This window comes from Anas acuta, chromosome 3 (assembly GCF_963932015.1).
Source record: "Anas acuta chromosome 3, bAnaAcu1.1, whole genome shotgun sequence".
In the NCBI taxonomy this organism is placed as follows: domain Eukaryota; kingdom Metazoa; phylum Chordata; class Aves; order Anseriformes; family Anatidae; genus Anas; species Anas acuta.
The window spans coordinates 16,405,724-16,422,921 of NC_088981.1; the positions used below are offsets into that span (position 1 = coordinate 16,405,724).

Here is a 17,198-nt window from a genome sequence, read left to right on the forward strand (position 1 = left end):
CCTTCTTGTATGGACTCTGAGCTGAGGAAAATCTGGGGGGAGATGAAAGGAGAAATGCTAGTCAACCAATGTATTCAGCTGGATTAGAGCCAGTAGTTGGAAAAACAAGAATATTACGTATTTTATTACTGATTTCAGGCTTAATGTTTCCATGAAACAGTTGATACTTAAAAATTTTAGTGTGTTCTTCCTGACAGTATTTCAGACTTTTTCTGGTGATTTCAAATATTGACAAATTTTTCTTCTCTGCAACTGTGTCTTCAAATAGTCTTGGTAATGGACAATATGCATTGCGATCCTGAGACAGAAAGATTAATGCATATATAAGAACCTTGATAAGAAAGTTGTACATTACTAGAAAATATGTGAATGATTTTTCACTTAAACCCCTCTAAATAGAATTCCAATAAATTAAAAAAAAAAAAAAGAAAAAGATATGCTTGAGCTGTCTTGCTTACATCAGAAGTAACTGGTGAACCTACAACTTTCTTATTTGCATGGTATCTGAATAAAAAGTTTACCGCTTTTAGATCTTGTAGGTACAAATACTTTTATCATATGCTGATATTCATAGTACTTCCTGATTTACAGAAAGATTTTAGATTTGGTATGTTCTGTTTCCTTACGTCAACTGAACTGTCTGCTTCCACTTCATATGATTTCTCAACCTTCAGTACCACTTGTCATGTCATTTTAATCCACCGACACACTCTTCCTTTTTGTTTATTACTGTGCAGGGCTTTTTTCTCTCTCACTACATCACTATATTTGCACATTAATTTTATACTGAGCAGTTCATACTGGCTTTTAATCATTTTTTGGAAGACTTGAGTTCAGGGACAAATTATTTCTTTTTGATGACCCCTGGAGTTACAGTGGATACTGAGACTCTAGGTTGTTGGATCACTTGTTGCTTATTTCTTACATCAGATACATGCATAGCTCATGGTTCACAGAATTTAGTATCTTTTATTTTTTCCCTATTGATTTTTAAGTTATTTTTTCCAAGATTGCTGCCTGCCATGTTTTCTGACGACTATTTCTCATCAAGAAAACATGAGTGCCTTCTTACAGAACAAAATATATCTGTCCCTATCTTCTCTATTAAATGGACAAAAAATGGTATCCATACAAGACATAATTTACAATTCAGGATTCACAGGATGGCGTTCTTGATCTCTGTACAACAACTGCAATTCAATTTCAGGCAGCTTTTCATGCCCTCATCTTGGTTTCACTGTACTAGTTTCTATCTACTAAATGATTAAAAAAAAAAGGAAACTGAATTAGCTTCATGCCTATCTTGTGGAAACAGAATGACTCAGCCACCTTTTTTTATAATTTTCAGTTGTCTTATATATTAACACGTTATTAAAATGACCAATATTTGAATTGATGTGTCAGGGCAATGATAAAGATTGGTAGTAGAGGTGGTAGCCTCTTGCAGTTTGTCTTTTTTAACACTTCTTTATGTCAACAGGAATAAAATCAAGGTTAAATATGAAATGCATACTTACATGAAAAAAATTAAATACCTTTCTAACTACCAGAAGTAGCAGCACACTAATGATTCTAGTTTGGTCACCAGATAGGCTTTTAAAACTCAATTGGACTATTTTTGTGAACTGGGAAGAACACAAATACATCATTGCTTTGACAAATAACTAAAAGATACCAAAGCATGAATTTCCAAAACAAAACCATGGGGTTCTCTCTCGGACTCAGGTATTCTAGGTATTCATGTTAAGAAGTAGCGAACCTTTTAAAATTATATTGAAAAATTCCACCTAGTAAAACCATCACTATCTCTGATATCTACACTTAAATCACCTACACCCATTTTTGTAACTGAGTGAAAAGGCAAGTTAAAAATTCTTACTTCTAAAGGACTTTGGGTAAAGGTGGGAGAGGATGGGAAACACCTGTAAAAAATTGTCATCTTCATTTTGTAAATAGTGTCTAAGCTTCCAAGTAGATACAGCCTGAAAAATGGCAAGGTGTGATATTGTTGGTTTTGGTTTTCCTGAAGAATTTTTTTTTTTGACACCTTCAAAGTTCTCCTATCTCTCCCAGTGAGGAAATGCACCTGGATTTCAGTTTTTATTGAGATGTGACCTAGGGAGGAAAATGAAGTGTGAACTGTTGAGCAATGGGAGGCACTACGCTAATGAACCCCTCCCCCACCCCCCCCATACAAAGTTAATCAAGTCCTAATATAGGTAAATTTAGTGGAGGACGAAATTCTGCAGGCTGATTAGGCAAATAACTGATTGTCTTGGAAAGAAGATCATGTTGTATGCCTCAGGGATTTGTGTGCGTGTGTTAAAAGCCCAAGACAGGTCATGGAAGACCTGTGAGGATTTACTGCCTTGCGTTCACCACATTACATTTCAGCTTGTAAGGCTATCTCCACATCTAACTGGAAAGCTACCAGGAAAAGATGAATTCAAAAGCAAAGCCCAGCTATCCTGTGCTGCATTTCAAGGGTAATTAGGACTGTAGAATGAGTTGCTGCTGCCTGCTTGATACAGAAAAAAAACACTTTATGTCCAGTGGAAAAATGTCTTCTTAAAAAGAAGCACTGATTGCATGGGTAACATTTTTTGCTGATTCCTAGCTGTATTCACCTCAGGGGTTGGTGTATGGTCTGCAGATCTTGGTCTCTCAAAGTCCATCTTGAACGTAAAGGACATTTCCAGACTAGCTTGTTCTTTATTAGTTCTGGTAGTTTACTGGCTTCAGCCTGGTGCATAAACCTTTATTATTATTAACAAAAAATAAATGCCTTAATCTGGCATTAGTAGTACTGCTGGTGACAAGAACTGTCTTGTCCAGCTTCTGGATATCCATGCTAGGGGTACCCATGCTAGTGGTTCTATAGCTTGTGAATGAGCTACACCAAGGAGCTGATCCAGTAAAAATAGTAATTTGGAAGAGGGCAGGTAAGGACGAGGAAGAAAACTTTTTTTCCTCTGTCCACAGTCAATACTACAAACTTAAAAATATGCTTTGGAAGAGAATAGCTATGAACGTAGGGAATAGCGAGACTTTCCCTTATTCCCATGGATTTTTGTTTGATTAAAGTGGTGGGTGCATATTCAGAGCTTATGACTGTAAGTCATGTTCCTATAAAGACCAGCAATCAGTACACTGTATAAATTATCCTAGCATCTCAGAGGAAATCAATATTTGTGAATCACTTGCTGCACCATTGTATGAATGTTACCCAAAGAACAAGTTTAGGGAAAGTCACAGGAGAGTCAGTAATATTTCATCATTTCTACTAAATGGTCTGACCACAGATGTGAGTATAACACCCAGGAGGGAATGGGGACAGACACACAACAAAAACACACAAGTGTGCTGCAGCTTTAATCAGTTCTCTGATAGTCCATAGCTTCTGGTAATGTGGTCTGTAAACCACAGCTTAACATCTCTGCTGAAGCCACAGTCCTGGCCCTTACAGTTCATGTATTCTCTCCCTTCTAGCTGGAAATAACTGAGCTGTTCATGCTGCTTTGCCCGTGGAAGGCTTGAGGCTTACCTTGTGTGGTGTCTTGTTTTGTTTGGGGTGGGGTAGGTAGATAAATATTTTTGGAAACTATTTTCCAGAATCTCACTCAAAAGTTGAAGTGACCATGAGACAGAAGGCCTGCTACTCGTCTTCCTGTAATACTCAAAACCGTTGTATTGCTCCCTTGGTTCAGATGTTCTAGGAAAAAAATTAATAATGCAAGGAGCATTACATGGATATAATTGCATTATGAATGTAGCAGGAGCTTTTAATGCCACACATAGAAATCTAAAATTTGGAAGCTGTTCTGTATGGCTTTGCCTGAGAAAAGATACTAAAGACAACAACCAAATAAGCAACCTTTGCAAATAGAACATCCCTGTAGTAAGGATACCTGCCACAGAAGGTCCTCATGAGAACGCAAACTGTATAGATGGGCTTTTCTGTATAAACTGTCATGTGTGGCAATAGTAATAATAGATACAGTGGCTCTTGGTTCGTGAAACATGGTTAGTAGCTGGTTTTTGTCAGTCTGTAACTTCTGCCTGACTCCAGTGTCAACCGTTTACCTCTTTCTGTCCTTGGATTTAGATGAGGGGTATTTAAAATCTGAGACTTTGGAATTCTCATTGGGAATGTTGCAAATGGCAAGCTGGTGATTTATTTTGATTAGAATTTGGGCTGGTTAAATATGTCAGTCTCACATAGATTACTGTTTAATAGCAGCACCTGCAGAACAGTATCTTCAGGAAAAGTTGCCAGATGAAGTGGTTCTAAAGATCTTCTCCTACCTGCTGGAGCAGGATCTCTGCAGAGCAGCTTGTGTGTGTAAACGCTTCAGTGAGCTGGCTAATGATCCAATTTTGTGGTAAGTGAAAATGCTATTCCTCATTATCTAGAGAAAACATAAGATGTGCTTCATGAGATGCCATTACAATAGAAAAATTGAAATGTTAGTTAGGAGTTGCAATTAGTTGAATTAAAACAAATTGTATTTCAATATATCTCATTTACACAAGTATCATTTGTTACCTACAAATATCTGTGTGTGTTAAACATTAAAACTTCTGATGATCTAGTAGTGTAGACAGTAGTTGGCTGTTGGCTGCTTTAGAATTCAGTGAGGTATTCCTTCAGTAGCCACTCCTTCCCTTTAACCTTGTTCAGGTTTCTGTGGGAATTCTGCCTGACTCAAAAAAGAAAATTAATGTCTTGATGTTAAGTGTTAGCTTGTCTAGCGTTAGATACTTTTATTTGGTTTTGTTTTCATTTTTTATTGTTTATTGCTTAGATACTGAAGTTGTTTTCCCACATATGAATTCGTCCCAGCCCTGGGTTATTGAGAGGTTGAATAAATGGGTTCTAAATTAACATTATTTGTAAGGGAAAGTAACATGCTTCACATGCTAGTGTTTGGTCTCGGTTTTTGTTTTTCTGTTTAGTTTTGGATAAAGATTAGGACTAAGAGAACAAAGCTTGAGTATGACATCACAAAAGTGATGGTTTTTTTTCTGTCCCAAAGACAATTTTGGGGGTGTCGTGTTAGCTGAGTTAAAATTTCTAAGATTTGATGTCATCTTCTAAAACTAAATATCAGCAGGCTTAGACACTGCAATTGTTTGTATTCTGGCATTAATCAAAATAATCCAATTGTTGTGTTTGGAGTGCTATTTTCTTTTTAAATCAGTGCAATCTGTTCGTTGGTGGAATTTCTTTTGAAATACAGTGCATCATTGGTTTTCTTTGAATGTGTTTTGCAGCTTTTTTTTTTTTTATCAAGGTGAGGATGAATTGGTAGCACACTTTGTCTTAAGTTTTGTAATTCTTACTATGCTAGCTTTCATATGCTAAAACACTTTTGCAGTTCATGCACAAATAGATTCTAATTCCAAAAACAGTGTGGCTAACTAAGATTTCTCCCTGAATTGAAATTACAAGTTGAGAAACATGTTCGTTTGGGTTCTGAAACACATTTCAAAAACTATTTTACAGAAACACAAAAGCCAGTCCAACAGAGAAACTGTTTTGAAAGTGTTTTGAAGTGTTTGTAACTGATTGTGGTCAAATTTACTGTCATTGGCCATATTAAACAATTTTAATTTTCTGTGTGGTATATTAAAATGGGAGAGTTATGAGTAGTACACTAATTTTCTTTCCTGATTCACACTTCTACTCAGGAAAAGACTGTATATGGAAGTATTTGAGTACACACGTCCAATGATGCATCCTGAAGCTGGTAAATTTTATCAGATTAATCCAGAAGAATATGAACATCCAAATCCCTGGAAGGAAAGCTTTCAGCAACTGGTAACAGTAGTATTAATTTCTATTCCAATTTCAAGATGGTGTATAAAAGCAAAAACTTACTTCTGAAATATAGCTGATTATATAGTAATGACTTATTTTTTTGAGTTTAAAGTAAGGTTTTTTTGAAGTTAAAGTAAATGAGCTGATGAGATTAAGGAGTTGGGTAGAGATCTCTCTACTGTTACGCAATAGGGAAATATCTAAAGTTATTTCCTTTTCTGAGGCACACTTTAGAGAAAGATCATGCTTAAGTGGAATGTTTGAGCATCCAGCTCTTTTGGGTTTTGTTCATGTATTGCATCAATGAAATTCTGTGGAAGAGATTGTCACGGTCTGTGGCTCGCAAATAAACTCCAAGTATATTGTTGTCATCATGTATATTTTTAAGCCTGTGTGCATGCTGGTTATGAGATTCAGATGCTTCTTCCACTAGTAGACTGAGCAGTACGTTATTAACATCACTTGGGCTTAAATGGTGATTTACAGCTGACGTGACTGGAGCTAAACAGATTACCTTTAAGGCATGTGATTGAACCTCTAATCCAAAATATCAAAATACTATAAGAATGGCTTATATTTGAAAAATGTAGGAAATGGAAATAAAATATTAAAGCGAGTCTGTTACACAATGCAGTGTACATTGGTTAATGAAGCGCTAAAACTTGTTGAAGACAAACTTGGTATCTGAATCAGAGGCGCATGTATACAGGAGTATTTTTTCCTCACCACGTAAGTGCGGTTTGTTCTGTGGCAAGCAGCTAGAAAATCAAAAGATGGAAATTTGTGGAGTAAATAAGGTACGTGAAGAGCTTACTGACAAATTTCAGTTACTTCACATGCCTCTGGCTGTGTAAGTGAGTTAGTTGATCACTCTTTTAAGACACAGACTTTGTTTTTGATGCTGCCATTTTCAATTGGGTGCCCTAATGTAGGAGGTCAAATATGACCCTTAGTTCCCAGAAGTAACCATTATCAGCAAATGGCTTGTTAATTAGGGGATTAGTGGATCCTTTGTCTGTATGTACATGCAGGTGTGTCTGGCTTTGCATTCAGATCCACCAATCTGCAAGCTTACCATGAACTATTTTGCCTGTTTCAGTACAAAGGAGCACATGTAAAGCCAGGTTTTGCTGAACACTTCTACAGTAATCCTGCAAGATATAAAGGAAGAGAAAATATGTTGGTAAGTTTCTAAAGCAGTTATTCTTAAGAATATTTGTATGCCTTTTTATGGATAGCTTTCTAAACTTCTTACTCTTCTTCTAGTATTACGATACCATTGAGGACGCTCTTGGTGGAGTTCAAGAAGCTCATTTTGATGGACTTATCTTTGTTCACTCTGGTATATATACTGATGAATGGATATATATAGAATCTCCAATCACCATGATCGGTGCAGGTATTTAAACTGAAAACATCTTTGTCTCAAAGCATGACTTGTGTTCACTACCACCTTTATTACAAAGATATTTTTGTGTATTAAATATCTGGTATAAATGCCAGTTTGTCTTCATGAGCATAATGAATAAATACTTTATGTACTAGTGTCACTAACAAAAAAATGGCTGATGCTTTGGACTGAAGTACTATTATCTGCTTGTTAGTTCTTGGAATAACTTATTTATCTGTTTTATTTCATCAGGAGGAAAAAAATTGAATTTGTCAGGAAGTATATTTGGTTATGACTACAGTTGAAATTTTCAGTTAGTTCTTATGAAATTTGTTTTTATATCTTATCTCCTGAGTAGAATCCAGTAGTGGGAGCAAGACCAAATTAGTATCTGTCCTATTTTCTTAAGCATCGTAACTCCATCTTGAGTTAGGAAATAAGAACATCTAGCAGAAAGGTTCTGAGACTAGAGGTTTTTGTTTTGTTCATTTCTCAGCTGTTTCTCTAAAGAAGAATTCTGTATGGAGTAGTAAACAAACTCTTCCCTATTCTAGAAGTCTTATGTAGCTAATATAAAACAATACACATGTCCGCAAATTGCGTTGCTAAATTAGCAATTTGCTTCTCCTGTCCTTATTGTCAGAATGCTAATCCTGAGTAGTACAACAGAGTGATAAGAACTTAAATTTTCTTTATCTGGTACAGACCTCATTTAAGAGATCTTCAGTGCCTTTGCTTCTACAGTGACCATAAGTCAATTGCCAGCTATGCCTTTTTTTTTTTTTTTTTTTTTTTTTTGAGATAAAAGTGATACTGCCTTTTTTTCCTGACCAGAAAAGTCCCTCCTTTTCAGGTATTTTTGTTATGTATACCAGTTGTTTTGTTCTTGAGTGAACCTCTTTCTGGCACTTCTTGCCTGGCTTTTGCTGTCTTGGAGAGAGAAATGCTTTGACCAACTGAGTAAGATTAAGACTTAACACTACAACAAAACTTGTCCATGCAAATCTGCAAGGTGCAGCTGAATTAGTTTGTTGGTTCAGGACTGCCCTTCAGTACTAACCTCCTGAACTTCTCCACTTTCGGTGCTCTGGTTTGTGTTGTGGAGAGATTTTAGAGCACTAATGAGATTTCTTTTGGATGAGGCTGATCTAAGACATGTTCTTGGTATATACTTGCTGCGCTCCAGTAGTCAGTGTGCATTCGATCAAAGGGACCAAGCTGTGACTAACCTAAAGTCAGTCTTACCTTCTCTCACTGTCCTGCAACAGACATGGTGTGGGTGCCTGCTCCTCAGTACTACTGGTTTGACTCTGTAGGTTCCACTACCGTTGTGCTGCAGTGCTCATCTAACGCAGCCATAGCTGTGGACCAATATCAAAATACTGACCTGGGCTTCTGTTTCAGTTAAGGGATGGTAGTTACTGGTACAAATAGGGCAAGAGTCTTTCAGTGTTTAAAATCCAGAAAAAAAATGGATCAGTACCATTCAAAGATACAAAATATCTCAGTTGCTTCCTTCATGAAATTTGAAAGGACATCTCTGATACCTGGTTGAACTTCTGCATACCCTCAAGTTTACCCTCTGCTTCAGTAATTCCCTTCCACTGCAATTAACCTGTTACTCAGAAAACAATAATTTTAACTGCAGTTCTTTAAAAGCAAGGGATTTGCACTGTGTTTTTGTAATAGAATAGCTGTCCTGAGGAACAAAATCTCTAAGAGTAAACCAGAAACGTGAGATGTATTTGTTTCAGTTTCTGGCACTGTCTCTTCACTTCCTCAGACTTTCTGCACTGAATGGTCAGTAAGATTATAGAGGGATTCAATTTTAACATGTCTGAAAAGAAAACAAAGCGAACCACTAAGCCTTGGAAAACTACCTCTTCTCACTTCAGTATGCCTTTCAGAATGGTGCAATTAAGACAGCACCAAATCTCTTTGCAATTCTGCTCAATTTTAACACTTGCTTCCGTGGACTTCTGAAGAAGCACAGAATTACTAGAAAAGCAGCTTTACTACATACTTCAAGCTTTCAAGGTTTTTTTCTTTCCCAAATAAGAAAAAAATTTTTACAGAATAATGCCTGGTATTCTATGCTTGCTGTTCTGTTTAATTTTGGTGTTTTAAATTTGTTAAATCTAGGGGAAAGAGTCTGGTTCAGAAGGAAGCCTGTAGGGATATTACTGTAGTTGCAGAATCATAGTATATGCTGACTTACAAAGGACCCACAAGGTTCATGGAGTCCAACTCCTGGCTCCACACAGGAACTACCCTACCTATAAATTTAACCATGTCTCTAAGTCTTGTCCAAACACTTGTAATCAGACAGGCTTGGTGCTGTGACCACTTCTCTTGACCTGCTAGCAGTGATGCTTACTGCATTTCCAGAACATGGTTGGCCTTTTTGGCTGCCAGGGCACACTGTTCACTCATAGACATCTTGCCATCAACTAAAACTATCCAGATCCCTTTCTGTGGGGCTGCTTTATAGCCTCTTGTTCCCCAGCCTGTATGTATATCCAGAACTGCCCCATCCCAAATGCAGAATCTGACTTGATCTTGTTAAACTTCACGAGGTGTGATTTTTCTTCTCAGAGCAGTCAGGCACTGGAACAGGTTGCCCAGGGAGGTGTCACTGTCGCCGTCCCTGGGGATGTTCAAGGAAAGGTTGGATGTGGTGCTTAGGGACATGTTTTAGTGGTTGATACTGGTCAAAAGGGGATGGTTGGACCAGATGATCTTGAAGGTCTTTTCTAACTTTAATGATTCTGTGATTGCTCAGCCTTTCAATTCTTCAAGATCTGTCTGCAAGGCCTCTCTATACTCAAAGGAGTCAACACCTCTTCCTAATCTAGCATCATCTGCAAGCTGAGTTTGTGTTTGAGCCCTGCATACAAATCATTTTTTTTATAAATGAAGCCTTGAAGAGAACTGGCTATAAAATAGAGCCCTGGGAAACCCCACTGGTGACTGGCCACCAGCCTAACATAACCCCCTTTACTATATCAATTTGAGCCCAACCCATATTATGCACTTGTCTAGCTGTGTGCCGCATGTCTTGTCCGGAAGGATACTGTGAGAGACAGTATCCAAAGCTTTGAAATCCAAAAGAAAAATATCCCATCTGCTGGTTTCCCTTGATCAACTAGGTAAAGGAGCGTAAAACAAGTGGTGGAGCAGGGAGTCAGGTATATGCAGGAGTACAGGTCTTCCATGAAGTGCTCATCTCACTCAAGATGAGAAACATCTTGTCTTAACTGTTTCAGCAGTTGTACAGACAAGTATCTTGATCTGACAGTCTTCACTATATATGTTTTTCTGTATTGTGGGAGACACAGCTTTCATTTTTTTCCTTTATTTTCCACTTCACTTACATAATATGCAAGGAAGTGAAAAATGGATTATCAAAGGATTTTTTCCAATCATGAAAAAGCAGTACTGACAATAATAAAAATGATTATAATATTAAGGGTAGCAGAATCTAAAATAGTGTAGACTGTCATAATTAGATCCTTCCTGTGTTCAAGAACGAACTTCAGTATGACTGACCTCTTCTTTAGATACCTGTTCTGTATCTTTGAATTGAAAATATTTTAGCCAAGTTTAGAGCTGTGTTCTTTTCATAGATTTTGTATGCTGCAAGATCTGAAAGGATCTCAGCATCTTTTGTGTGATGTGATTGAACAGGGTCATAACAATTACTTCATGTAGAATCTAGCATGTTTTTTTTTTCCTATTAATGTACTGAAAACTTCCTTTTTCTTTTTTTTTTCAGAATCTTAGAATTCTGAGGCAACATCCAATTAATTCGTTTAGGCCGCCTCTTATCATAGGCTTTGTGTTAAATTATTTTTAAATCATCGCATTTTGGTCCTTGAATTGAGAACCAACTCTGATCTTGTGGGGTATTGTCTCCATCAGATGATGGCAAAATAGAACTCTTAAGAGAAATGTTGATTATAACACTTGAGGCACTTTCTTTTTCCATTCTTTTTTTGGTTTCTCTCTTGTCAAGTGTTCAAAGCCAAAAGTTGAAATGGAGATGTTTGTTTGAATAATTCTTTTGCAAAGATGTTGCAGAGTATTTCTTTGATGCATTTAGAGTACAATCAGTCCTTGAACATGTCCCTTTCCCTTTACGGTCTTTTCCTGGTGGGGCATCTAAATGCACTGGTTTTACTAATTAGGATGTTCCATACTGAACATTTTGGGACCACCCAAACTCAGACCTGTAAGTTCTCTTTTGTGCTAAGAGGAAGGAGATACCTGTAGGGTGACCTCAAGCAAGAGCATGGCAAGCACTTCCAAACACAATTCCACAGGTCTGTCTGCTTTGTTTAGGTAGTGCTTCAGAGCATCCACAGTACAAATCCTCCTTGCTCCCTGGGATTGATCACAATTCTGATGTTGGTTTATGGCTCTTATATTCTGCCATGGACCACACTTAATTTTGTAGTTTGGCTGCAGTACAGTGGGGCCATTCTTTCTCAGGTGCTGAAGTGTACTAATGTATATATGTCAGTGCATTTGTGTGATGGAGAAAAACAGCTAAGAGAAATGTGAACAGGTCACAGCGAAGTATTTTGTGTGACAACGCACAACCTCTTTTAGGTATTGGCTATTGCTAAGTGCATAGTGGTACAAAGAGAGAGATTAGATTGCCTTCAAACATTTGCAGTTCTGCAGTAGTGAAAACAGGTCTGGCTTTTAAGTAGTAAGAACAAGCTGGGTAATTATGTAAATATTGCTTCATTCTGACTGGCACCTTTCTGCCTGAGTGCTAAAGAACAGGACATACCACTTGTCTGTACCTGGTGTCAACAGGCAACAGAAAAAGATCTGCTGGTGAGAAATGCTGTGAATAGGCTCTTCAGTAAAATGCAGAAATTAGGGCAAATATCTGTCACATTTGCATCTCTCTTGTTCCAGAGTTGCAATTCCAAATCATTCCCATAGCTTGCTCTAATATGTAAAACTTCCATGTTTGCATTTCATGTATGAAAGAAGGTTTCTGGTTTGCATATTTCATGTGCAGATTTGAATTGGACAAACTCTTGCTTGTGAATGAGTATCATTGAATTTATGCCACTGTAAGACTGTTAACTTGTGCTCCCTCTACTGGCTTTTTTAATACCAATGTAAACATTATTTTCCCTTCAGATTAAGGATAAAGAATATAGCACAGCCTTGCTTTTTCAGATTCCAGATTGTGGGAAACTGTAAATGAACTATTTTGAAAAATTCTCTGTATGTTTTCAGAAGTAGAGTTCAGTCTAGTTATGTGAGATTTTCTTGTAAATGAAGAAACAATTTAAACATTGAATCTTACATTTGAGTGGCATTGAGGGGTCACGTGTAGGTCACGAGCAGCTTACTAAGTAGATGCTTAAATTGGTTCAAATTAGTGGTGGAATGTATGTATTTAGCTTTAATAAAAGTTCAGAATACCAAACTAAATTGTATTTCGTAACAGAATTACAGTGCATCTAGACTAGAATCCAGGTTTGTTGAACTGTTTCTTCAGTTTGTATTCAGAAAACACGTTGGTATTTTGTAGCTAGTGTCTTTTTGTTCTTGTACAGGTTTTCAGTTTGTGGTTTTCCATTTTCCTATAAATTCTAATAAACTAAAGTCAGAAAAATAAGCTCTCTACAAGAGAAGATTTTCTCATGTTATTAAATAATAAAATGGTACGAGATCATTTGAGAATAGTTTCTTCATTCTTTGAAATTCACTGTTGTCAAGGTCTTCTGACATCAAGATTTTTGTGCCGTGAATCATGTTAATTTTCTTTTGTTGTGGCTTTGAATAGAATTCTGTAGAATTCATTTTCACTGACATACACTAAAATGTAAACTTCTTAATGTTTTACAGCTCCTGGAAAAGTAGCAGATAAAGTTATAATAGAAAACACTAGAGATTCCACCTTCGTTTTTATGGAGGGTTCTGAAGATGCCTATGTTGGATATATGACAATCAGGGTAAGAATGTCAAATTTGAGTGGAGCTTTTAATAATTTCTTTTCAATACCTGAGCCAATAAATAATATATTTGTTTTTCTTTTTCAGTTCAATCCTGATGACAAATCTGCTCAGCACCACAATGCACACCACTGCTTAGAGATTACCGTGAATTGCAGTCCAATTATAGATCACTGTATTATTCGAAGTACTTGTACGGGTTAGTGGGCTTTTTATTGTTCGAAATTACCACTGTTTAAAGTTGACTAGTCTAACCTGTGTGCGCAGAAGGGGTACACAAACTGTGATCCATATTGCCATATTTTTTTATACACGTGTTTAATACGGGTCTGAAAACCTTATTTGCCTTGAAATGGCATCATTCTGGTGATTTACTGGTGTCTTAAGACCTTTGTGATGACACATGCTTTGTTTTCTGTTTGAGTCAGTTTGGACTCACTGGGCAGTTTAAAGCCTGAGAAATGACAGTGTTCTTACATAAAACTTAGTTGTTTCTGATATGCATAGTTATAGCTGACAGGAGATGACATTTGAAGGGGGCATACATGGGACTTTACATCAGGTTCACTGCAGTATGCAGTATTGGGATTTGATGGCATTGAAACAGTCATGAGCTGTAACTACTGTGCTTAAGTTTCTTGACAGGAGTAGAAGGGATTTGACATAAGCATGAGTTGCTAGCTGTACTGACAGAAGAAATACACTGTGGAAGGTTGACACTCATTTCAGCATCAGATGATGAGAAATTTATACCACCTGATTTGAGAAATAACAGTAGTTTAGATTCTGGAAAAAAAGGGTCAGAGGCAGTGGAGGTCTGAGAAGATGGATGTCAGTTTGTAGTCACGGGACAAGAGACATGACAGTTCACGATGACAAGACATGGTAACGTCTATGCGTTTGGAAAAAAGCAGATAAAACGGAATTGGAGCATCAGGAAGAAGAGGTGCAGGAGAACTAAGATACTGAGTCTTTGCATGGAAATCACGATACAAACTTACAGCTAGTGAAATGGAATAGATCTACACAGCAGGCTGTGCATAATAGTTGCTCAGCTCAACATAAAGGCAGGGAAGCAAGGAGATCTTCAACTAGACACAAAACTAGCCTTTTCTGGTACAATCAGAAGGAAAATCTACTGGGAACTGATGAGGAGAGCAGAAGGGAAGGATTCCTTGTACATGCCTTGTAGAGGAAGACAAGCTCTTTCGTGGAGGTTACAGGCTGCAAAATACTACTGCATTTATGGTCAAGACAGATCTGTGCTTTGCATCATCTGTTTTACTGGAGGCAGATCAGCTAGTATGTGGAAGTATTAAAGATGAAGAAGAATGAAGGACAGCTAGCTATTCAAAGCATCTTTATTCTTTTATTTTACTTTTTGTATCTTAAGTATTGAGAGAGCTGAAGTAAACAAAACAAACTTATTCTTTAAGTTTCTCTATACCGATATTGGGTACTCTGACAATTAGGATAATTCCTCTCATTCATTTCTTGGACCATGTTCAACGTGTTTAGAGAAGTAGTTTGAAGAACTGCATGGCTTTTTATTTAATGGAACATGCTTTTATATAAGCCAGTGGGTCTTGATATTCTTGTGAAAAATGTTTATTAAATTTAAGATTTAATTTTTATGACCACTGTTTATTATAACAAACTTTTCGGTAATTTTGGTCTACTGCCCTCTTCAACCCTCTGGACTTCTGAATTTTTGTTGCGTTGTATTTTTGCTTCTCTGCTCCAAAGTTAACATTTCTGGTCAATTTTGGAGGCTGTGGGCAGGCTATACTGTCAACACTTATCGATTATTAATTTTTATTGACTTTTTAATCCTACCAAGCCTTGCTATAATCTACTCAGGAAGTATTGTGTGTGTGCAAAAAAAAAAAAGTGGCAGTCTGCCAAAAAAGCCATTTACTGTTTCCAAGTCAATGGCATCTCTGAAATATTGATCCATAAACATTCAGAATCTCTCTCCTAGTACATGCTTGATGCCCTTTCTGTAGATCTAATTGTGTTAAAGCCTGTTTCTAGATTGTTATATTGTTACATGTTAAATTCTTTATGTAATATGTGAAGACGGGAGCTGTGTAAGTGATTTCAGCTGGAGGTCTCTTACTGCCAGTCCAAAGTATCTTTGAAATTTTAAAATAAAGTTTAAATGGGAAGATCCTGAGTCTAGATATTCTGTTGCATCCATTGCAGAAGAAATCTGGATTAGTTTTCATCTTGATAAAACCAAAAGTTGATGGCAATATGCCTCGTTTATTCTGTTAAGTAATGTTTTTGTGTGCAATCATGATATTCTAAGTTAAAAACAAAATAAAAAAAGCCTAAACTAGTAAGATATGCTTGGTCCTTCTAAAGAACCAATTTCACCCAATCAATAAGTCCAGTGAAGTGAGTCAGAATGAAGATTGCTTTTATAATCAAAATGTGATAGAGGTATGCTTTTAGGACATCTTACTGGGTTCCCCCAAACGCACAATTCCTTAATGTCATGCAAGAGGTAGAGGAAAAGGAGTGAAAACAATTAGGAGATGCAAGAAAGGAGAAATTATTAGCAGTTAATATACATTGGAATCAACTAGGAATTGTAAGAAACTGGGAAATTCTTCCCCTCAACAAAATAGTAGCCCTTCAAAAATGTCCTGTTGTCTTCCCCTAAGAGAAACAAAAACAAAACTAAAAAACAAGATGAGAAATTATTCTGAAGAACCAGCAATTGTGCCCTAACTTGGAAAACAGATTTCTAGCAATGATGCTGATCTGTCATAGATAGGGAAGAATATTTGAGAAGTGTTGTGTAATTTTTGTTCTATATTTAATGAGAATAGGTAGGAATGATAAATGCGCTCATACCCTAGAGGAATAATGAGATATGTTCTACTCTGACAGTAACCATGGATGAGGTTAAACAGCTGTAAAAACAGCCATTCTAAAATCATACAAGAGTTTAAAGAACGGGCCAAGAAATCTTCTGAACTCCTGTTAGGTATAAGCAGTAACTTGAAGCCTGGATTGGGTGGTGAATGAGAACCTGTTGGGGGTGGGTGGGTGAGAGGGGGGGTACGCACACTAAACAGGATGAAATACAGCAACGACAATCCTACTTACTGATCATGGATAGAACAAAGAGACAATGAATGCAGGTGGATGGTCAGTCTATAATTGAAACAAATATAACTACAGATAATGTTAATGGCTGCCTTATACTGTTAGCATTTTTGAAGACTTTGTCTGACTAAGAGAAGGTAGCAGTCCCAATATAAACTATGTAGATGCCTCAGAGACACTCAACTTTATCTTGCACTGCTTTAAAGCATCTGAATTCCACAGAACTAACATAGCACACATTGAAGAGATTATAATTACCCCATGAGTTATTTTTAAGATTTTGTGGCTTTTTCAAAGTTGGCTTCTTGACTTCAAGCCACTCTAATGTTATCAATGACTTGCAGAGAGGATATAAAACGTGTACTGATGAAGTTTGTAGATGATTTAGGGTGTTATAAATAACCAGAAGGATGTGTTGCTGTGCACTTTTTGTAACATGGGCTCTCAAACAATATTCACATGAATGCAGAAAAGTGCAAAGTAACTGGGAAATAAGAACAGCCTGTTGTATGCAAGTGATAAACCTCTATCCTGGGAAGCAGTGTTACTGGGAAAAGCTTTATGGAGTCACTGTAGGTAAACAGCTAAATATTCACCCACGTGTAGCTGAGAGGTCCAAAGAACTAAGGTTAGTTAGGCATGGAGAAATATTGAGAGGAAACAGCTTGGATAGTGCCCATCTTCAGTCCTGGTTCAGGTCAATCCTCTTGCTGGTGCTCATGGCAGCATGTTGAAAATTTAGAAACGGGTCAACAAAAAGTCCTAAAGGACAAAGCAGAAGAACTCATTTATCATGAAATGCATACCAATCACAAACTGCTACTTCTGCAAGGAGCAGACTGAAGGAATAGGTCGTTTGCACTAAAATACACATGCCTTAGTTTTCTGT

At 37.0% G+C, this 17,198-nt stretch overlaps 1 protein-coding gene across 4 annotated transcripts in view; it reads left to right on the plus strand.

Annotated features, from left to right (window-relative positions):
- The window catches only part of FBXO11 (F-box protein 11), a 72,885-nt gene that overhangs the window by 39,081 nt on the left and 16,606 nt on the right, over positions 1 to 17,198 (plus strand). For 3 of the 4 annotated variants that reach the window (XM_068675852.1, XM_068675855.1, XM_068675854.1), the window contains exons 4-9: positions 4,238 to 4,382; positions 5,692 to 5,821; positions 6,921 to 7,004; positions 7,088 to 7,220; positions 13,086 to 13,192; positions 13,280 to 13,391. In XM_068675852.1, the coding sequence (XP_068531953.1) occupies positions 4,238 to 4,382; positions 5,692 to 5,821; positions 6,921 to 7,004; positions 7,088 to 7,220; positions 13,086 to 13,192; positions 13,280 to 13,391 (711 nt within the window). The remainder of the gene's footprint in view (positions 1 to 4,237; positions 4,383 to 5,691; positions 5,822 to 6,920; positions 7,005 to 7,087; positions 7,221 to 13,085; positions 13,193 to 13,279; positions 13,392 to 17,198) is intronic. The other variant, XM_068675853.1, reaches the window with a different exon arrangement.